This window comes from Zingiber officinale, chromosome 8A, assembly GCF_018446385.1.
Source record: "Zingiber officinale cultivar Zhangliang chromosome 8A, Zo_v1.1, whole genome shotgun sequence".
In the NCBI taxonomy this organism is placed as follows: domain Eukaryota; kingdom Viridiplantae; phylum Streptophyta; class Magnoliopsida; order Zingiberales; family Zingiberaceae; genus Zingiber; species Zingiber officinale.
Genome location: NC_056000.1, coordinates 41,839,897 through 41,863,573, shown reverse-complemented (window position 1 = coordinate 41,863,573; position 23,677 = coordinate 41,839,897). Strand labels below are relative to the sequence as shown.

The following is a 23,677-nucleotide window of genomic DNA, read 5'->3' as shown; positions in this document are numbered from 1 at the left end:
TAATAAAAGCATATAACGTGAATGTACATACCCGAAAAGAACCAACCCCCTGATACCATGATCCGTAAACCCACCGAGTCAATAACATACTCCGGACACCTGTGCAATATATATACGTCTGCAAATATATGTAAAGTAAATGACATGTATGCAGCATGGCATCCATATGCAGCATACATAGCTCAGACAAATGCAACAGTACACAGTCACATGCAACTAATATCTAGTAAGCATGTATGCAAAATATCCTCACAGATGCACCGTGCATCATATGCAAAAGTGCATGCATGCTCCATGGTCACCCCCGCCACCTCTCTAGACACCACGACCCCTGTATGGCCGAGAGGCTTGGGTCTGTGACGACTGTACTACCCTCCAGCCCACAATAGAGTGGTCGAGGCGGACAGTCCGCTAGTAGCTATCTAACTACATAGCATCAGGGTCCCTGACTGCTCACAACGCCGGATCTCACTAAACCTCGTGACCGGGTGGCACAACAGGACAAGCGGCGACTGCTCCAGCTACCACTACCCATGAGTGGCCGAAGGTGCGCGCTAAACCAAACCAACTGATGACCTTCTCAACCACAAGGGAGACAACGGTCATCAGATGCAATGAATGATGAGCATGATATACATATATATAATCATCATCCATGCAACAACCTTCCCCCTCATAAACGCCTCCAATAACCACAACAGACGTAACTACACATACCACTATGCAAATGGAATGGTAAACCTGTAGGACCTATAACCCATACCAATCACAACCTAGACAGGTATAGCCCACAAATATCCAATACAGTCCTCCCTACAACACTCTACATGTGTATAAACAATAGAGTCACAAATAACAAGAATAGAGACTGTAACGAAGCAACCCAGATCATATCAAAGATCAAGCAAAAGAGACAAGCAGGAAAGCAACAAATAATAAGATTTAAGGAATGCAACCTAAATATCCAAAAACATATAACCATGCTTTAAAGTTCAAGGAGCTAAATAGAAATTTAGGAAGAAATACCCGCCTCGATATATCCCGAAATCAACAGAACCACCACGTCGCGCAACTCGTCGTCAATCAAGGTCCTGTATCACATATACAAATTTATATAACTATATATGTGTACACCAAAAATAAATAACCGACTTAAAGTATTTAGCTAATAGTGATTACTACTCCTTTCCACTGGCTAAGCTAAATTAAATATCCATTAGGTCCTCAATTATCATCCAACCTCCTGTTACTACCTAGAGCAAGGCAGCCCTAAAAACCCCTAATCACCTTTGATTAGGTTTATTCATACCTCAAAGCCTCCAATTACCTAGCACAAAACTTTTATCACTGTTGACTAAGCCTGATCACCCTAATTTCCAGAACTCCTAGTGAAACAGTACACCAAGAATCTCTAACACCTAAATAAATCGATTCTGGTTGCTTCTGCCTATGATCCGGATCAAGAATATAGGGATTCCACTGAAAAACCAAAATCCAATAGATACACTGATGCATCAAGAGAAGATGAGTTAAACCATACCTCAATTCCCTATATCAGAAAACTACATATGACAACCCTACAAACCGGATCAAGAAGGAAGAATAGCAAGAAAACATCGCAACAATCTGTTAACAACAACAACCTACTGGTGTCCTTACCTCTGCTCTTCAATTGCCGGAGATGGTCACAAATATGATGTAGAAGAGTAATCCCCAGCAGATCTGTAGTGCCCGGAATCACAACATCAAGCTCTGCTTCTCAGAAAAATCCCCCGCATCACCTCTAGAAGAACAGATCAGGGTTTCGAATTCCCGATCAAACAAAAGAAGACCAAACCGCTTACCTCAAGATCACGGCTAGAGTACGATCACAGATCCGGTGGAGGAGTTGATCTAGTCAAGCTATGGTGGCCAGAAACAAGACACCGATCTCTGCCTCCCAAAGAAAACCACCCGAATCAACACCAGAAAAGATCAAGGTTCGAATTCACAACCAAAACCAAACCCTTACCTCCGAGATCGAAGTTTAGGGCTCGACTTGTTCTTGCCGACGAACAAAACAGGGAAATCGGAAGGAAACAATGGGCGTTACCTCACACAACCGGTCGTCGATGCCCAGATCCAACGTCGATGCCCTCGGTTTCCTCCCGACAGCCGGCGAAATCCCCAAACCGAGCTCCGTCGCTGTTGTTTACCGAGGTCAGAGAAAGGAAAAGGGATCGGGGAGAAGGAGGGTTTCGGTTCTACTAACCTTTCTTCCCTTCGATGCTCCAAGATCCGCTCCTCGCCGGCGACACCGAGGAAAGAAGCGATCGCCGGTCTCGGTCGTGTGGCGTCTGAGATCGCGAGGCGCAGGGGAGGAATAGAGAAGCCGAAGGTGAACCGGGAGGCTTCGGGCTTTATAAAGAAATCAATCCCACCCCTAGGTTAGCTTAATTAAGGCCTAAGTCTAGCCTTAATCAATTCCCGCTTAATTTGGGTATTCTAAACCTGCCTTTATCTAGCCCCGTCGGCGTATCCCTCATACGGAGTCCTATGGACTCCGTTTAGCTCCAGAAAAATTTCTAAAAATTCTTAAAAATTTTCCTAAGGTTATTCCACGATAACCCTAAATTAAATTCGCATATATTACATTCTCCCCCACTAATAAAAATTTGGTCCCCAAATTTCGCTATAACCAACAACAACCACTAGAATATAAACCAACAGTATAAATGCTGAAAGAACTCTAGCCCACATACCTCAAGTAAACAGGTGAGGGTATCGAGCTCGGATCGTATCCTCCAGCTCCCAAGTAGCCTCCTCGTCAGAATGATGCTGCCATCCGACTTTAACCAGTCGGACTGTCTTGTTCCGCAACTGACGCTCCCTATGGTCCAGAATCCGTACCGGAACCTCCTCGTAAGTAACATCAGGCTGAATAGGAACGAATATATCTGACAGAACATGTGTCGGATCGGATACGTATCTCCTCAGCATAGATACATGGAATACATCGTGAATGCCAGCTAGAGATGGTGGTAGCGCCAGCCGGTAAGCTACTGCTCCAATCCTCTCGAGAATCTGGAAGGGTCCGACATAGCGAGGTGTTAACTTACCCTTCAATCCAAACCTTTTTACTCCTTTAGTAGGGGATATCCGTAAGAATACATGATCACCAACAGCAAACTCTAACGGTCTCCGTCTACGATCTGCATAACTCTTCTGCCGATCCTGAGCCTCTGACAACCTGCGCCTGATAGTACGAACCATTTCTGCATCACGCTGAAGGCTCTGTGGCCCCAAAATCTGGGATTCCCCAACTTCTACCCATAGGGTGGGAGATCTACAGGCTCTGCCATACAACGCCTCATAAGGTGCCATCTGTATCGCCGAATGATAACTGTTGTTGTAGGCAAATTCTGCTAAATGTAAATGATCTTCCCAACTACCTCCGAAGTCTATGACACATGATCTCAATAAGTCCTCTAATGTCTGTATAGTACGCTCTGACTGACCGTCTGTCTGGGGGTGGAAAGCGGTACTGAATCGTAACTCTGTACCCATAGCCTGCTGTAACTCTGCCAGAATCGCGAAGTAAATCGCGGATCTCTATCTGAAATAATACTGAGAGGTACACCGTGAAGCCTGATAATCTCTCTACAATACAACTCTGCTAGCCGATCCAATGACTCCGTCCTACGGATCGGAAGGAAATGAGCAGATTTGGTTAATCGATCCACGATCACCCAAATCGTATCATGTGTTCGTCGGGTTCTGGGTAGACCCACGACGAAATCCATCGTGACATGCTCCCATTTCCACTCCGGTATCTGTATCTTCTGGAGCAAGCCAGCGGGTCTCTGGTGTTCAGCCTTCACCTGCTGACATACAAGGCATCGTGCAACGAAATCTGCGATGTCCTTCTTCATGCCAGCCCACCAATAAGGACGTCTCAGATCCCTATACATACGTGTACCACCAGGGTGAATCGCAAATCTGGATCGGTGTGCTTCCTGAAGTAGGTCCTCCTTCAAAGAAGGTAGCTCAGGAACACACAATCTCCCCCGGAAGTATAGAATCCCCTTTCCATCACGAGAAAACCCTGTCTGCTGTCCCGAGGTAATTCTGCTACACAGAAACTGCAGATGCTGATCAGTAGCCTGAGCCTCTTTAATCCTCTCTACAATGGGTGACTGGGCAACCATAGATAACAGAATACCCCGCTCCGTCTGACCCTGCTCTACTAATCCCAACTCAGAAAATTGCTGTACCAGTTCTGTAACCATCACACGGTGGCAGGCAAGAACTCCTCGGGATTTCCTACTCAACGCATCGGCTACTACGTTCGCTTTCCCTGGGTGGTAGTTGATCGTACAGTCATAGTCCTTCAAGAATTCCATCCATCTTCTCTGTCTTAAGTTCAATTCTCTCTGAGTAAATAGATACTTAAGACTCTTATGGTCTGTGAATATCTCGAAGGTAATCCCGTATAGATGATGTCTCCAGATTTTTAGCGCATATATAATGGCTGCCAACTCCAGGTCATGCACCGGATAATTCTTCTCATGCTCCTTCAACTGACGTGAGGCATAAGAAACTACCCGTCCGTGCTGCATGAGTACTGCGCCTAACCCCTGAACTGATGCATCTGTATAAAGTATGAAGCCATCATCTCCGGAAGGAAGCACTAATATAGGTGCAGAAATGAGTCTTCGCTTCAGTTCCTGAAAACTCGTCTCGCAAGACTCTGTCCAGCAAAACTTCACCCCTTTCCTGGTCAACTGAGTCAACGGCAGAGCTATGCTAGAGAAGCCCTCAACAAATCTGCGATAATACCCTGCCAGACCAAGAAAGCTACGAATCTCCTGTACAGACTTTGGCTGCTCCCAACTGGTAACAGCCTCTATCTTTTGTGGGTCCACGGATATACCACTGCTAGAAACAATATGTCCCAAAAAACCCACAGAAGATAACCAGAAGGCACATTTGCTGAATTTTGCATAGAGACATTCTCGCCGGAGCGTCTCCAATACTATACAAAGATGTCGCCCATGCTCTTCTTCGGATCGAGAATATATCAAAATATCATCGATGAACACAATCACGAACTGATCCAAGAATTCCAGAAATACCCTATTCATCGATCCATGAAAACTACTGGAGCATTGGTAAGCCCAAATGGCATTACCAAGAACTCATAGTGTCCATATCGAGTACGGAAGGCTGTCTTCTGTATATCTGAACCTCTCACACTGAGCTGATGATAGCCAGAGCGCAGATCAATCTTAGAATACACACAAGTATTCTTGAGCTGATCAAACAGATCCTCTATACGTGGCAGCGGATATTTATTCTTAATAGTCACTGCATTCAGCTGCCGATAGTCGATGCACAATCTCATCGATCCGTCCTTTTTCTTCACAAAGAGTACTGGAGCTCCCCACGGAGACACGCTAGGACGGATAAACCCTCTATCCAGTAGCTCCTGTAATTGTACTTTTAACTCCTCCAATTCTTTAGGTGCCATGCGATATGGAGCCTTTGATACCGGTGCTGTCCCCGGAATCAACTCAACCGTAAACTCCACTTGCCTTTTTGGGGGCAAGCCAGGTAATTCCTCTGGAAATACATCGGGGTACTCCCGAACTATAGGAATGTCAGAAAGCGGTGGGGTATAATCCTGATCAGTCTTAATCATAGATAACAAATACCCCTGGCATCCTTGAGACAATAATCTCTGAGCTTGCATAGCTGAGATGATAGAAATCCCCTCATCCTTAGTACCCATGAAAACCCAGGACGGTAGACCCGGAGGTCTAAATGTAACCACTCTCGCGCTGCAATCCACGGTAGCGTAATATCTGGCCAACCAATCCATGCCCAAAATGATGTCAAAGTCTAACATATCCAGAACCTGCAAGTCCACTGTAAGGGTCTGACCCTCGAAACCCAATGGACAATCTCTAATCTCCTGACTGATATTTAATATCTCTCCCGAGGGTAGGGATACCACTAATGTATGAGTCCGATGGACCGGTAATCTACAAATCTTACTCAGAAATATCCGAGAAATGAAGGAATGAGAACTACCAGTATCTATCAATAATTCTACGGGAAAAGTATAAACAGTAATCATACCCCGAAAGACCGATCCCTCGGCCCGCTGTGCCTCCCCTCGAGTAATAGCATAAACCCGTCCTGCCTCCGTGCCTGCCGGCGGCATCTCAGCGCCAGTCTGAAACTGTGCTGATGGAGTAGTAGCTAACTGCTGAGACTGGATCACCGGACAAGAGCTAGGTGGCGTCGGAAAATACTGAGGTGTCGGATGCATCTGATGTGACGGGACAGCCGAGGAATACTGCATGGCCATAGGTACAGGTACCGCTGGGTACTGCTGACTTTGAATATGGTATACCTGGGCCCGAGAAGGTGGTATACTCTGCTGATGTGGAGTGCTCTGCGTCTTCTGCGGTCCCTTCGGCCGTCGAGTCTGAGTATTATGACTTTCTTGAGGAGTAACCTTAGCAGCCTGTAACTGAGCCTTCAGAGTACAATCGCGGCTCACATGCCCCGGAAGCTTGCAGTAGTAACATATATCTTGGCTCAATGGGCAGTTAGGTTTAGCGTGACCCTCAGCACCACATCTAAAACATCTGAGTTCCCCAGAGTAATCCTTCTGAGGAGGTCTAGAAGAACCAACAGATGATCGTCCTGTCTTCGATGATCGATGGGACTCCCCCGAAGTAGCCCGGGATCCCTGCCATTTCTTCCGTTTCTTCTGACCTTGGTTCTGCTGTTTCTGAGTCGAGGTCGTACCCTGAGCATTTTGCTTATCCTTTCCTTTTTCTAGGGAAATTTGCTGTTGTGTCATCTCAATCATCAGAGCTCTATCCAACGCCTCCCGGTACGTACTAGGAGTGAAGCCAGACATCCTGATACGGATATATACTGCAAGACCCTGAGTGAACTGATCTAACCGATCACTCTCCTGGGCAACTAAATGAGGGCAATACTCCGCCAATCGGTTAAACTCCGCATCATACTCCATCACAGACCGATCACCCTGCTTCAGATGTAAGAATTCCTGTCGACGTGCCATACGATAAGGAGCTGGGAAATACTGTCTCTCGAATGCCTCTCGGAATAAAGTCCATGTGATGCTCTGGTCTCCAACAAGTGTCTTCTGCATCTTCCACCATGTAACAGCCTGATCTCGAAGGTGGTACGCAGCTAATTCGGCTTTTTCTTCTTCGGTACACGACATGTACTCGAAAGTATCCTCCACATTTCCCAACCAAGACCGAGCAACCGTCGGGTCGGGAACCCCATGAAATAGAGTAAATCGATCCTTCACCGACCGAGCCAATAATGGGATACGGGCTCTATCCCTCACCCAAGGAGTAGCAACCGGAGTAGGGATAACTGGGGGTAATCTCGGAGAAACCGCCTGAGTCTGAACACCCGGATTTCTCATAGAAGTCTGAGGAGTCTGTCGGCTACTGTCAACCTCCACGCCTGCAGGATCCCCAACAGAATCCGCCTCGTGCTCCTCTGGCTCAACCTCTACTGACTCGATAGGCTGCTTCCGGGGTCGCCCCGGACCACGACGCGGACGAGGGGTCGTATCTCCGTGCTTCATTCCTGATAAGAACCACAAGGTAAGACTACAACACTATAATACACAGTGATTTAACTTACATCCTATAGCTTGGAGATATCCTGCCGCTGCCTAGTCCCAACATCCGGACAGTCACATCGGAAGAAGAGAAAAAAAGAAAAGAAAAAACGGATCCCGAGTGAAAACCCTCGTAACTTCGGAGTCCTCGTAAAACTGGTAAATCTCGCAACCCTCGGAAATCCAAGACCCGAGAAATAGATATCGTAACCTCAAAACTAAAACACGAAATAACGAAAACCTCCAAAAATCCAAAACCCGAAAAGAAATAGGCCTCGTAAACCCGCTCTGATACCACTAAATTGGTATCAGAAAAATCTCGAAAAACCAGAACACATAACAAGACAGGTATCGTACCTGCTCTGATACCACTAAATTGTCACGCCCCCCGAGGAAATACCTCCCGAAAAATTTCGGCAGCATCTCCCCTGTACCGGTGACAATCGGAAACATCCGTACAAACAAAATACGTCAGCCACAGGCGGCTGGAATATTTATGCACAAAAGAAACACAACCACGCAGTTAAATATCTAGCCCACACAGATATATATCAAAAACACAGCGGAAAAACGAATAAAGAACCCACAAATGCGAAAGTCCACAAAATACCACAGGCATAAGTCCACAATACACGAATCAGACATAGTTCGTTTTCACAACTCTAAATCCAACAAAATCGAAGGGTAGGGAAAGAGAAAACAAAACCAAAAAAAAGGTCTCCGGATATGACGTGGGAAGGGGGACCGGCCAGCAACATACTCCAAGCATCTCCATATCATCTACCTACTGCCTGGAACCAACATAATATAAACGGGGTAGTGAGTACAGGGAACTCAGCGGGTATAGACAGGATAAAGCATGGTCTACATAAAGATATAGGAATCAAAGGATATAGTCTCCATAAGCAAAGAATAAGAATATGCTAACATAACACAACTCATCTATCTATACCTGATATAATGACTGTGCATGAACATACCAGACATAATAAAAGCATATAACGTGAATGTACATACCCGAAAAGAACCAACCCCCTGATACCATGATCCGTAAACCCACCGAGTCAATAACATACTCCGGACACCTGTGCAATATATATACGACTGCAAATATATGTAAAGTAAATGACATGTATGCAGCATGGCATCCATATGCAGCATACATAGCTCAGACAAATGCAACAGTACACAGTCACATGCAACTAATATCTAGTAAGCATGTATGCAAAATATCCCCACAGATGCACCGTGCATCATATGCAAAAGTGCATGCATGCTCCATGGTCACCCCCGCCACCTCTCTAGACACCACGACCCCTGTATGGCCGAGAGGCTTGGGTCTGTGACGACTGTACTACCCTCCAGCCCACAATAGAGTGGTCGAGGCGGACAGTCCGCTAGTAGCTATCTAACTACATAGCATCAGGGTCCCTGGCTGCTCACAACGCCGGATCTCACTAAACCTCGTGACCGGGTGGCACAACAGGACAAGCGGCATCTGCTCCAGCTACCACTACCCATGAGTGGCCGAAGGTGCGCGCTAAACCAAACCAACTGATGACCTTCTCAACCACAAGGGAGACAACGGTCATCAGATGCAATGAATGATGAGCATGATATACATATATATAATCATCATCCATGCAACAACCTTCCCCCTCATAAACGCCTCCAATAACCACAACAGACGTAACTACACATACCACTATGCAAATGGAATGGTAAACCTGTAGGACCTATAACCCATACCAATCACAACCTAGACAGGTATAGCCCACAAATATCCAATACAGTCCTCCCTACAACACTCTACATGTGTATAAACAATAGAGTCACAAATAACAAGAATAGAGACTGTAACGAAGCAACCCAGATCATATCAAAGATCAAGCAAAAGAGACAAGCAGGAAAGCAACAAATAATAAGATTTAAGGAATGCAACCTAAATATCCAAAAAACATATAACCATGCTTTAAAGTTCAAGGAGCTAAATAGAAATTTAGGAAGAAATACCCGCCTCGATATATCCCGAAATCAACAGAACCACCACGTCGCGCAACTCGTCGTCAATCAAGGTCCTGTATCACATATACAAATTTATATAACTATATATGTGTACACCAAAAATAAATAACCGACTTAAAGTATTTAGCTAATAGTGATTACTACTCCTTTCCACTGGCTAAGCTAAATTAAATATCCATTAGGTCCTCAATTATCATCCAACCTCCTGTTACTACCTAGAGCAATGCAGCCCTAAAAACCCCTAATCACCTTTGATTAGGTTTATTCATACCTCAAAGCCTCCAATTACCTAGCACAAAACTTTTATCACTGTTGACTAAGCCTGATCACCCTAATTTCCAGAACTCCTAGTGAAACAGTACACCAAGAATCTCTAACACCTAAATAAATCGATTCTGGTTGCTTCTGCCTATGATCCGGATCAAGAATATAGGGATTCCACTGAAAAACCAAAATCCAATAGATACACTGATGCATCAAGAGAAGATGAGTTAAACCATACCTCAATTCCCTATATCAGAAAACTACATATGACAACCCTACAAACCGGATCAAGAAGGAAGAATAGCAAGAAAACATCGCAACAATCTGTTAACAACAACAACCTACTGGTGTCCTTACCTCTGCTCTTCAATTGCCGGAGATGGTCACAAATATGATGTAGAAGAGTAATCCCCAGCAGATCTGTAGTGCCCGGAATCACAACATCAAGCTCTGCTTCTCAGAAAAATCCCCCGCATCACCTCTAGAAGAACAGATCAGGGTTTCGAATTCCCGATCAAACAAAAGAAGACCAAACCGCTTACCTCAAGATCACGGCTAGAGTACGATCACAGATCCGGTGGAGGAGTTGATCTAGTCAAGCTATGGTGGCCAGAAACAAGACACCGATCTCTGCCTCCCAAAGAAAACCACCCGAATCAACACCAGAAAAGATCAAGGTTCGAATTCACAACCAAAACCAAACCCTTACCTCCGAGATCGAAGTTTAGGGCTCGACTTGTTCTTGCCGACGAACAAAACAGGGAAATCGGAAGGAAACAATGGGCGTTACCTCACACAACCGGTCGTCGATGCCCAGATCCAACGTCGATGCCCTCGGTTTCCTCCCGACAGCCGGCGAAATCCCCAAACCGAGCTCCGTCGCTGTTGTTTACCGAGGTCAGAGAAAGGAAAAGGGATCGGGGAGAAGGAGGGTTTCGGTTCTACTAACCTTTCTTCCCTTCGATGCTCCAAGATCCGCTCCTCGCCGGCGACACCGAGGAAAGAAGCGATCGCCGGTCTCGGTCGTGTGGCGTCTGAGATCGCGAGGCGCAGGGGAGGAATAGAGAAGCCGAAGGTGAACCGGGAGGCTTCGGGCTTTATAAAGAAATCAATCCCACCCCTAGGTTAGCTTAATTAAGGCCTAAGTCTAGCCTTAATCAATTCCCGCTTAATTTGGGTATTCTAAACCTGCCTTTATCTAGCCCCGTCGGCGTATCCCTCATACGGAGTCCTATGGACTCTGTTTAGCTCCAGAAAAATTTCTAAAAATTCTTAAAAATTTTCCTAAGGTTATTCCACGATAACCCTAAATTAAATTCGCATATATTACATGAAGGCTCCTTCGAGCAGCATATATAATTTTTCAAGGGTTATAAAAAGACCCCTGATGCTAGCTAATCAACAATAACTTCAGTATTCATTTCTTAGCTAATATCTGAGATTTTCAAAGAGTGTAAGAGACTTCTCCACCTTCATCGAAGGAGATATTTTAGTGGATCTTTGTAACTTTTTTGGATTAACAACTACCTAAGTTATAACCAAATAAAAATCTGAGCCTTCTTACTTATTGTCTTTATAAGTTGTTATTTATTTTATGTTAATTATTTTTGCTTGATTAAATTGTGCATCCTTGCTAAGTAAAAGTAAGAGATTTTTTTTTCTAACTCTGGTTTCAGGTAATTCGGCCCCTCTTACCGGCCGCCCGAGGACCTACATCTTATAGGCTAACTACTGAGGTCGAGGAGAGATTATAGTAAGTCGACTCCAGACCCTTTAGGCAAACCACTAAGGCTAAGAAGGAGCTTAATCTCATAACCTTTAGGTAGACCATTGAGTATGGGAAGAAACTATTAGAATTTGAGGGATGCCCTAAGGCAATCACTTTACGATTTTTTTTCTATTTATTTGATAAGTATAGATTCAATATTTGAGTGCATATTATATGTTTGATTGTCTTAAACTCATTTACTGAATGTCCGTAATATAATTCATAGCATGAGAGAAAATTGTGATTGGATCGCAACTAGTGATTATCTCTACATATGCAATTATGAATATATTGAAATTTCCTTAGTCGTCGAATTGATGCATTCAGACATCATCCTTAGTTTAGCGAAGTAGCTATTTTCTCACTGACTGGAGACATTGGGATGTCAAGAGTTAAACGTAGATGTTGGTTATGGTAACTAGTTCATTAGAGTGACTCGCTATAAGATTTCATATGGTTCTCTACATATATATAGATATGTCTGTGAAGTTCTTACTGTAGCACGAGTGTAAGTTTCCTTCGACTTGAGGTATACAAGTCATTTTGATTATGGAGACTTATACTTTGATATCTTAAACAAGCATCTCATTAAAGTGTGGACCCGGGATGATTAAGTATAAGTTGAAGTACCCGAAGGTGTTTGGATAACCCACAGAGGATTCACCGCTCCTTGCGAGGAGACGTATACTCTATGGCCACTCGTTAGGATTATTACTCAAAGTCTTTAGCCAAAGCATCACATGTTAAGAGTGCGAAACTCTTGTACACATGTACGAGTAATTTGAATCCACAGAATGGCGAAATATTACTTGGGCTAGTTGTAACGTAGTCAACCTAGTGGGGATAAGACACATAGACCATGTCATGAACCAAGTGGGTATAAGACAAGTGAAAGAAATGAGACACTACTCACTGTAGCTGCTAAAAGGTTTAGAATTAATTCTAAGATCAACTATAATTTTCTGACTAATTGGGGATCATGATGTACTATTAGGTGTCACTCATAATTGTTCTATAATTAAGTAGTTAATTATGGACGACCAAGATAAACCAGGAACCTATTGGGTCACACACACTAACGAGTCTCTAAAAGACGTAAAACAAGTTAAAGAATATGATTCTTAGATCAAGAGATAAATATTTAGTTGGACCATACATAAGACAAATATGAAAATATTTGTCGCAATGGAAGCACGAATGGGCCACATCTCTTATGGAAGAGTTGGACCATATTTGGTTTAATCATGAATTAGTCATGAACCAACTTAGTTTAGTTGTAAACCAAACCAAGGGGTTAATGGGATCATTTTTGGTTAAGGGATAATGGGTTAGATTTGGGCTTTTTAATCCAACTCATTAATGAGGGCTATATATTGATATGGTTGAGAGAAAATTATACACATGAGATTATTAATTGGCTTGTAAAATTTTTGAAAAACTTTAACCCAATTTCTCTTCTCCTCTCCCTCTCCCCTCTCTCTTTACCGCTGCCAACAAGGGGAAGCCCTTCCCCTTGTTGCCATGACCACCACAAGGAAGAAATCTCTTCCTTGTGTGCTTCTCTTCCTCTTTCTCTTGATCCCTCTTCTTCGCTCGTGGTTAGTAACTTCCGAAGGAGAGACTTGTACTCAAAGAGTTGTCTTCAGGAGCTCGGCGTGGATATGAATAGAGGCGAGGTTCGACAACGTGGTTATGATTTATGCTTTCTCGTTATAGGTCATCCGTAAGGTATACCTAGCGTAAATTTACTTTTCGTAAAAATTTAATTATGTGATTATGTTTAGCATGTTGTATCCTTGTATGCGTGTGATGTAATAATTTAGGAATTATTGTTATTTTATTTTCCGCTGTGCATATTTATGAAATGTGTTTTAGCACACAGCGCATCGGGCATATCCCAACAGTGGTATCAGAGCGAGATCGTGCTTTGACATGATCGTAAAATTATTTTACGATTCGTAATTTGTGTTGTAATTAATTTTATAATTTTTCTGGAATTATTAATATTTTTCTATTTTTGAAAATTTTCCTAAATTGTTAGGAAATTCCATTTTCAAAAGTTTCTGATATAATTTCAAAAAATTAAATTTATAAATATTCTATTAATTTAGAAATTATCATTTCTAGAATTTTCTGAAATTTTCAGAAATATTCTATTTTTAGAAAATTTCCTAATTTGTTAGCTAATACCAAATATGAAAAAATTCTGAATTTTTTTAAAAAAATCCAGATATGAGATATTCTAAATTAAATTATAGAATTAATCTTATCTAGAATTTTTAAATTTATTAAAATATTCCATTTTTAGAAAATTTCTTAAATTGTTAGGAAATACCAAATTTAAATAGATTTTAAAAAATCTAGATTTTGGATATTCTAAATTAAATTATAGAATTAATATTTTATGAAATTTTCAGATTTTTAAAAAATATTCTATTTTTGGAAAGTTTCCTAAATTGTGAGGGAATACCAAATTTGGAAAGATTTGAAAAATCACAAAAAATCTAGATTTGAATTATTTTGTAATAATTAAAAAATATTAATTATTTATTTCCTAAATGGTTAGAAAATTAATTTAGAAATTTATATCCAAAATAATTAAAAATTCTTAATTGATAGAAATTTATGCTATGAACATAACATATTGTATACTATGTAGATGCATTAATTATGACATGATTAGATTTTGTCATGCGTGTGATGTGGTTAGATCTTACCATATGTATGATGTGTCATGCTATGCCATGCGTGTGATGTGTCATGTCATCATTTATGTCATGTGTACGACGTCCCATGTCATCATTTATGTCATATGTGTAATGTCATGTAGATTGAATTTTGCATGATGTAGATGAGACCTAAATCCCTTTGTAGATGAGACATAAATCCCTTACTCAATATTAAAACCTACACCTTCCGTTAATATGGTAAAAACCAAAGTTTAAGTTCTTATTTGAGTTGTTGGCTAAAGTCAAAATCAACTTGAAATTAAACATGTTCAAACCATAAAGATGCAATCTCATGATTAACGGGTTGGTTTTAAACTTGAAGCATTGATTTGTTGTGCCAAAGTCATGATCAATGTGGATAGAGGTGAAGTTGGATGATGTACATTTGATGTATACTTGTTAATGTGTTAACAACCTGATGTTTATGTGAAGATCAATTAGTTGCTAACATAATGTGATAGTTGCATATAAGTGATATGCAATCAGTAAATATGTCATCTACCACTATAGCTAAGAATGACTTGTTGGCTAAAGTCAAGGTTATTCTATCTATGGTGGATATCAACCACTTGGAGAAAACCTACCATCTCTCGAATTCAAAATAAGAGTATTTGAATTTGATAGATAAGTGGGCTTTTATGTTAATTGTTTACATAAATAAAATCATGTCTCTTATACATTTTCGTTATTTTATTTCTAGGTTAATCATTTAATTATAACTTCTGTTAATCTGCGTTCGATTTTGGACTCGAACAAACTGACTGGGCCGAACTTCTTGGACTGGTTTCGAAATTTGAGAATTGTTCTCAAAGCTGAGAAACTAGCTTATGTCCTTGATCAGCCTCTCCCCACCAGTCTTGATGTCGATGCAACTGCGGACCAACTGTTAGCCCTTCAGAAACATAAGGATGATTCTGTACTTGCTAGTTGCATCATGCTAGCCGCTATAACTCATGAATTACAGAAATAGCATGAGCATTTGGATGCTTATGATATTGTATATTATCTTCGTGAGTTATTTGATGAGCAAGCTAGATCTGAAAAGTTCGAGGTCTCCAAGCTTCTATTTTGTTGAAAGATGTAGGAAAGTTTGTCTGTAGTACAATACATATTAAAGATAAACGGCTATATAGAGTGTTTAGCATCACTCGGTTTTACGATGGATCATGAGTTAAGTATTGGTTTAATTCTACATAGTTTACCGAAAAGTCATTCACAATTTGTAATGAACTATGGGATTAACAATTTGGAATCAACCATCCCTGAGATGATAAATATGCTTAAGACTGTGGAGCCTTCTGTTAAGGGTGAATAGAAAACTGTGACGTTAGTAGACTCCTCCAAGAAAGGTTCTAAGAGGAAGCCAAAATTTCAGGCTAAGGGGAAGAGCAAAAAGGACAAGACAGTAGAATCGATACAAAAGGGTTCATGCCATTATTGTGGCAAGATGGGACACTGGCGAAGAAACTACAAGATCTATCTTAAGTCTGTGAAGAAGAATAAGGCATCCGATGCCCCATCTTCTTCAGGTATTTTTGTTATTGATTGTCATGCTATTTTCTCAGACACTTGGATATTAGATACTGGGTGTGGCTCACATATATGTAATGATATACAGGGGTTGAGGAATAGCAGAAGACTCGTCAAGGGAGAAATAAGTCTGCGAGTTGGGAATGGATCAAAGGTTGCTAAAGTCACCATCAAAACATACTTATTAAAGGTTCCTAGTAGACTTGTCTTAGAACTAGATAATTGTTATTTTGTTCCAACATTAATAAAGAACATTATTTCTATTTCTTGTTTAAATAGAAAAGGTTTTCATTTACCTTTTAGTAATAATTATTGTTATATAACCTTAAATGGCGTTCTTTATGGCACTGGAACTTTATGCAATGACATTTATGCGTTAGATATATCTAATGACGTACTCAATATCGAAAAGAGCAATAAACATGACATTGTCGCCTTGACCATATAAGCAAAAAACGCATGTCCGAATTGCAAAAGATTACAGTTCTTGAATCATTTGAATTAGATACATGTGATTCATGTTTAAAAGGTAAAATGACAAAGTTACCTTTTTCTCGAAAGGGTGAATGAGTTGATGAGTTACTTGGACTCGTACATACCGATGTATATGGACCAATGACAACTCATGCATTAGGAGGTTATAGCTACTTCATTATTTTCATTGATGATCACTCTCGTTATGAGTATGTGTATCTAATGAAACACAAGTCTGAAGTCTTTGAAAAGTTTAGAGAATTCAGAAGTGAAGTAGAGAAACAACTTAGTAAAAATATTAAGATACTTCGATCCGATTGAGATTGTGAATATTTAAGCCAAGAGTTTCTAGATTATCTAAAGGATAATGGTATATTGTCTCAATGGACTCTGTCTTATACACCACAACATAATGGTGTATCAGAAACACGTAATCGAACCTTGTTAGACATGGTTAGATCAATGATGGATCGTGCATATCTTCCCAAGGCCTTTTGGGATTATGCACTCATGACAGCTATTTACTTGATAAATAGAGTTCCAACGAAGACAATCTCAACTACTCCATATGAGTTATGGACTAGTAAGAAACCCCTCATATTTTATTTGAAAATATGGGGATATCCTGCTTATGTGAAGAGGACTATATCAGATAAGTTGGACGTCAAGTCTAATAAGTGTTTATTTATTGGATACCCTAAGGAAATAAGGGTTACTAATTCTATCACCCCTTGGAACAAAAGTGTTTATTTCAAGACATGCTACCTTCCTAGAGAAAGAAAATCGTACAGACGGAATAATAAAACAACCCCACACAGTAGTCTAAAGGAATTAGGCACTAACTGATGCATGGGAATGTGAAAGTATGTGTAAATTTCATAGAAAAAGTGATGGATGGGAAAGCGTAGGCCGGTAAAAAACTGACCTTTGAAAAAGGGGGAAAACCATCAAGAGACGTATAAGAGCAGTCATAAGCAGAGGGAATTGGCAATTTGATAACCGTCGGGAACGATAGGTCAGTTCATTTGGTAGACCTCATCACCATTGAATTTGAACTCAATGGAGGTATGCCACGGTCTGGGATAACCTGAGGTGGAGAAGGAGAGATAGCCATGAAATCGAAGGCCAAAAGGGAAAAAAGAGAAGGGACTTACCAGAGAGAAAAAGATTATCGGTGACGAGCAGAGAAAAGAGAGCAGGGAGATAATGGAGGCAAGGACGAAGAATGCAATAGGACAAAGGAAAAAGTTAAGGGTTTAAAAACTCTATGGATGATTGATCTGAGCCGTCTGATCCAGGGCTTTAGAAATCGAGGCTTCATCATGACCGTTGAATTCAAAGAGTCACCATCGCATCGAAGCCAAATAGTCGCATGTCACATCACACATGCGGCGACAGGGGAAAGCAACACGTGGCATTCGGTTACATGTGGCATTAATGAAGAAGTAGAAGGCATGATTAAAGAGCATGGTCAACCGTGCTTTGCATTAATGGTTAGAGATTTGAATGATTGATATGGATATGGCATAGAGCAGAAGAGTAGTTAAAGGAAAGAAGAGGGGCAATTTGCTCATTTTACTGTAGAAGCCCTTTTAGGGCACTATAGACGGCGTATGGAGGGGGGGGCTTGGCTGCTTGGGGTTTTTTCATGCTTCCGCCGCCAGGAAGAGTTTGCTTCCCCCTCTTGCTTCTCGCCAACGTCGGCCGACAGCGTCCACCTCTTCTCCTCTCCCATTCCTCCTCACGACGCTGCCATCAGACAAACTCAGGGCCGCCCCTCTCCCCTTTCCTCTCTCCTTCTCCTTTGTCGCTCAACGCACAGTGAAGGCAGGAAGCCTTCTTCTCCCTTTGTCGCTGCACCTTCAGGCAACGCCTCGCCGGCGACGACCACTGCTCTCCTCTCCCTCCTTCTCCTCCCGACGACGACCACAACCCCCTTTCCCTCACGTGAAGTTTCTCGCCGATGACGGCCACTGCTCTTTTCTTCCTTCTTCTCGTCTCGGCGACGGCCACAGCTCCCTTCCTCTTCCTCCTCGCGACGCTGGCCCTTGCCGACAGCCTCCACTTGTCGCAGCCTCCCTGGCCGACGTTCATCACGTGTCGACAGTCCATGTGCCAACTCCGCCTCTGCTTTGATTCTATGTCGTTGCTGTATGTCGACCCCCGTGCCGATCCAGTTGTGTGGCGTATTCCGAGCTACAACCATCATGCACATCACTACTATGTGTTGGCCTTCGAGTTGTGGTTAAATCCCGATCTATGTGTCGCCGCCATTGTGTCTCTGCCTGCGAGCCGTGGTTGTATTTTAGACTGTGTTTTGTGTCCTGTGTTCTAACCTATGCGTTGCTCCTGTCTATGTGTCGTGTCTTGGCTTATGTGCCAATGTCTTATCTCGGCCTACGTGCCATTGTTATATCCAGACCTGCGTGTCGCTGTCTTCACCTGGTCTGCATGATGCTAGTATTTCCTGACCTGCAGCTCGTCTTCCGGCTTTGTACCGCATCCGACTCCATGTCGTCAGATCCAGCCCTCTATCCTGATCGAGCATCATCTACTCTTCCAGGTCGCGACAACTCGAGCAGCGTCCCATCCGAGGGCGCTGATGAAGCCTAAAATCTATATTAAATGTCACAAATAGGCTTATCAAATTAACAATTTAATATTCCACTGAACCCCTTAATTTTGCAATGACGTTGTAGCAACGAGCCCAGGATCGATCCGAGGAACCAACAGTATGATGTAATTTAGGATTGTATTTTTATTCCTATTTTTGGGGTTTTCGATATAAAAATGGAGTTGGGGGAGTTAAATGCTTTGAATCTAAATCTAACAAAAGTGAAACACAGCAGTAAAGAAATTAATCTAAAACAAGAGTGAAACCGAAACAAATGAAATCTACTTGTGTGTCAACAATCAAACCATAATGCATTGTCACCCTACATTATAATTAAATCATCAACACACATTAAACGAAGATTGAAATAACAAGACTCAAGTAAATCTGATCTACAACACCAATTAAAACCCTAGCTTGAATTTAAACTCTAAACACTTAACCAAGCAACAAATTAAAATTAAACTAAGTTTCAACAAAGAAAGAAATGCTAACTACTTGCATAAAAAGATAACAAAACATAAAAGTAATCTGTGCTAAACTATAAAACAATAACAAAGCTAAATAAACCCTAACCAATCCAACTCACAATCAATTCCACAAAACTTCACACTCAAGCCGTCACACAAGAGGCCAAAATCGAGACCATCCAATTTCGGACCTCAGTGGAGATCCTAAGCTGCAAATCAGTTCGAGGAATGCTCACAAGTGCCGACGGACCACCCCCGACACGCTGGAAACAACCCGAACCCAAGAAAATGCCGAAAATGCTGGAAATTTGCTACCGGAGCTCTCTGAATCTAGATGGAAGTCGTGGATTGCAGATGGGCATCGGATGAAGCTCAATAACGCCGGAGGACCACCTCCAAGCGTCACTGATGGGAATCGGAGCGCAGATTTGGAAGACCACCTCCAAATCTGGCGAAAACAGAGAAGTCGCCGTGAGCAGATTTTCCGCCGGAGAGAACACTCGCCGGTGCTCCAGATGATCGGGATGAGCTGCTAAGAAGTCTTCCACCAAGGTAGAAGCTCGGGAAATGGATTGGAGAAGGAAAGGGATCGAAATCCCGGCAAAAGCTCGCCGCGGGACGCGCAGCTGCGTGAGGAGATCGACGAAGAAGAAAGGGAACTGTAGCTTCTGTTTTAAATCTGTTCCAGATCTGAACCGACGGCTGGGATCAATTTGGAGCTAAATCAACGGTGAAAGCTTGCCCAAAATCCTATCCGAAGGTACTGATCTTGATCTAGAGTCTGGATCTACCCTCCCTTAGGTCGGATCGATCAGATCATCACTGGATGGCCCAGATCTGCCGATCTTCAATGAATGGCCCAGATTAATCCGGCTGGATCAATGGCTGGATGAACTCAGATCTGGATCAAAACTTCTGGATCTTCATAAATGGCTTAGATCTGCTCCCCATTAAGTTGAATCGGCCAGATCTTCAACGGATGGTCCAGATCTGTCCTATTCTTGATAAACGGCCCAAATTGACCCAAAGCTTGATCTTGTCTTTTGAACTCCGATTCGAGCCCAATTCCGGTCCAAATAGATCCAAATCTAAGATCCTTTGATGCCTACAAAATAAGAATCAAATATTAGCATCAAATAACACCAAAAATAATATAATTTGCAATTAAGTCCAAAATCTATGCAATGCACAAAAATGTAATATAACCATGATTTAAACTATGAAACCAACATTAAAACCATGCATAAATGAATCAAAATAATGCAGTAAAATCATGGTTATCAAATCCCCCACACTTAGTCTTGAACGTCTCGTGCAAGTAAAGAAAACTAAAAATCATCTCCATAGAAAATTCCCTAGCAATATCTAAAAGATAGTAAAAAGAATTTAACTAAGATCATTTTAAAGATCACTAACAATCATGAACACAATTCAAACAATAATCAGTAGGTATGGTAGTTTCAATCCAAATAAAAAAATTAAGCAAGTTGCAATCTCACAAGGGATTTACCTATTCTAGCTCTCACACTCAAAATTGCATATATGTGGAGCTCACTCAATGCAACTCACAACATTTCACTACCATAAGCTTGCTTATTTTCTACTTCTCCACCACCATAAACATAGCATACATGAATTAAAAGGAATTTATCATGAATAATTGAAATGGAAGCAAAAAGAACAAGGAAAGTGAATGAAAATGGCAAAAGCAAAGAATTCAATGAAGAAAATGAGAGAATGAGAGTGTGGGAGGAATATACTTGATGAGTTGACCCATTTGATGTAAAAAGAAATGAATATCATTTGTTTTTATCGATTCAAAACATCAAGCTAAACTCCCCTTCAATTTGATTGCAAATATAGAATCTTGATACTCTATCTTCCACTTGATACTCTCTTGATGTGCCAAAATTTTTCTTCACTGTTTCTACTGGTTTTCCGCTTCAATTCAGCACTTGAAACTCAAAAATCTCACATCAACTAGCCAAGAAGAGTTCCCTCCCCCACACTTAGAACATTGGCCGTCTCGGACAATAAAACAACTCATGCCATCCCCTTACTTGAAACTCTTCTCGCCACTGTACTCCTTTCTTCAATCTGCAGATTGAAATCTCCTTGTTCTCATTCTGTTGGAAATCAAGTAAACAAGCAATTCGATTCCAAATCTCAAATCCAGTAGGAACTCAAATCATTACAGCTATCAAAGAATAAAAATTCCAGCAACTAATAATCAGAATTGAATTTCTTTTCTTCAGTTCTGCCATCACAGTTTTAGAGATGAAATTCTGCATTTCCAGAAATAGATTTAAGAAGAATGGCAACCCAAATGGTAATGGGAAACCAAATGCTTTACTTGAACTTTTGCTGGCCGAATACTCATAATGGGAAACCCAATCCAAAGTTCAGATTAAGAGTTACTACAGCTCATTGGCAGCAACACTATAAAATGCTCATATTCCATCATTACAAAACTTTTTCATCTTATATCTTCAAATAGCGTGAGTGTATCACCAAAGTAACAATTTCTAGAATTCAAGACTATTTAAGCTTGCTTATTACATAAATAAACTCGAGGAAGGATTAAGTTTAGCATGCAATCTAATGAACCATCAATTAACATTCTCCCTATTTAGAAAAACATTCAACTCCAATCTCATGAACTTTGATCAAGACTTAAGCTGGAATTCATAGTTTTTGGAATTTCATTCATGATGTCTGGATTCTTTAAAAGAATGCTAAGTAAGTTGAAGCAAAACCTTGAGGCTGAAGTCACTCAAAATTCATTCCTCAAACTGATCAGAAGTCAGTAGTTGCATCTAGTTAGCTAACTTCTTAAGCTTCTCCTTTTCAGAGATCAAATTCCAATTAAAGAATTCCATAGCTGAGCTAGAATTAGTTGCATCCTTGTTGTCTGCCACTTCTCTTAGCAAGCTACTTTCTGTTTTCTTGTAGCACTGAGTAATTTCCGAAAAACAAACCAATGAAGTTGCATACTTTGATCAGTTTCTGAAACTTTCAGAAATATACTCAGTTTCCAGCCTTAGAATTATGAATTCAACAGGATGTTCCCAGGTGTGAACAATTCTAGCTTGTTGAAGCTCATTTCCGAAGTAGGCACATAACTTCTCTATGGTACAAACAATTTGAGGTTGATACATTAATCTTCAAACCTCTCTACACTTCTGAATTATCCAGGTTCACCATAGTAGCATTTTTACACTGCAATTCAAACAGACAGTAGTAAATCTTTGTGCCACTAAACTCAGCTAATAGATTCAATTTCAGCTAAACGTGCAAGAGTGAATGCTTGATATCCTTCTAGCCACGTTTTCCTCATTTTTTTTTTCTTTTTCTTCATTTTGCTTTCCTTTCTCTGTTTCTGTTCTGTTTCTGTAAATGTAAATGAAATTCACAGCTGGATTCAACTACTGAACATGAATCAATCACTCTTGCACAATGAGGACAAACAACAACTTGGGTTACCAGTGCACATAACACTTTGAATCAACATCATCCACTCCAAATAATTCTGAAGTCAAGCTTCTCAACTACTGCAAATCAGAAATATTTGTCCTGGATGATTAATCAGAAAAAGTATTCACTCAATGCATAATTGAAGAAACAAGCTAAATTGAGTTTCAAAAGCAGTAAAGTGAGATCATTCTATAACCCTACATCTCCACAGTTGAGTTTCAATTGAGTGATATCAGATCTTTCTTTTCAGAATCCAATTAATCTAATGGCTTCTCTGTTTCTTCCTTCTCTTGATACCATTTCTGAATTTTTTTTTTAATACACCTTGTTACCAAGTTTCAACACTTCTCTATTTCTGCACTCCAATTCAGCAACCCATTTCAGACTTTCAGAAACTGAACAAAAGAAATCAGCTTCAAAGAAGTTCAAGAAGTCTTTTTCAGGATGTCAAATTTAAACTTAAAACTTCCTGCATTACAAGAGTTGCATTTAGCATAGAAAACCTCTGTTCATTTCTGTTTTTGCAGCAAAGATCCCCTTTTTTTTTTTCAGGAATCCAGTAGCTTGACACCATGTAGCTCATTTTAGTGTATTTCCGAATTCCCTGTTCAGCCCCTGACTTTAAATTTCAGAATCTGTACAAGGTGATAAAAATTCAGCATTTTGGTCTTT

At 41.1% G+C, this 23,677-nt stretch overlaps 1 protein-coding gene across 1 annotated transcript; it reads right to left on the bottom strand.

Moving 5' to 3' along the window:
- Positions 1-942: 942 nt before the first annotated feature.
- Positions 943-18,653, bottom strand: LOC122010720. Its single transcript, XM_042567215.1, has 8 exons — positions 18,308-18,653; positions 5,348-7,623; positions 4,436-5,090; positions 3,729-4,336; positions 3,498-3,595; positions 3,113-3,382; positions 1,027-1,091; positions 943-956 (listed from the first exon to the last, which is right to left on the bottom strand). Exons 1-8 carry the CDS (start codon positions 18,651-18,653, stop codon positions 943-945), a joined length of 4,332 nt encoding a protein of 1,443 aa, XP_042423149.1.
- Between the last annotated feature and the right edge of the window lie 5,024 nt (positions 18,654-23,677).

Excerpts from the sequence above, each read along its gene's own strand:
- LOC122010720 (XM_042567215.1), bottom strand. The coding sequence starts at position 18,653 with ATGGTTGTAGCTCGGAATACGCCACACAACTGGATCGGCACGGGGGTC. Across the intron at positions 5,091-5,347 it reads ACTATCGGCAGCTGAATGCA|TTCGTGATTGTGTTCATCGA; the intron begins GTGACTATTAAG and ends TTCTTGGATCAG. Across the intron at positions 3,596-3,728 it reads GAACACATGATACGATTTGG|ATAGAGATCCGCGATTTACT; the intron begins GTGATCGTGGAT and ends GTATTATTTCAG.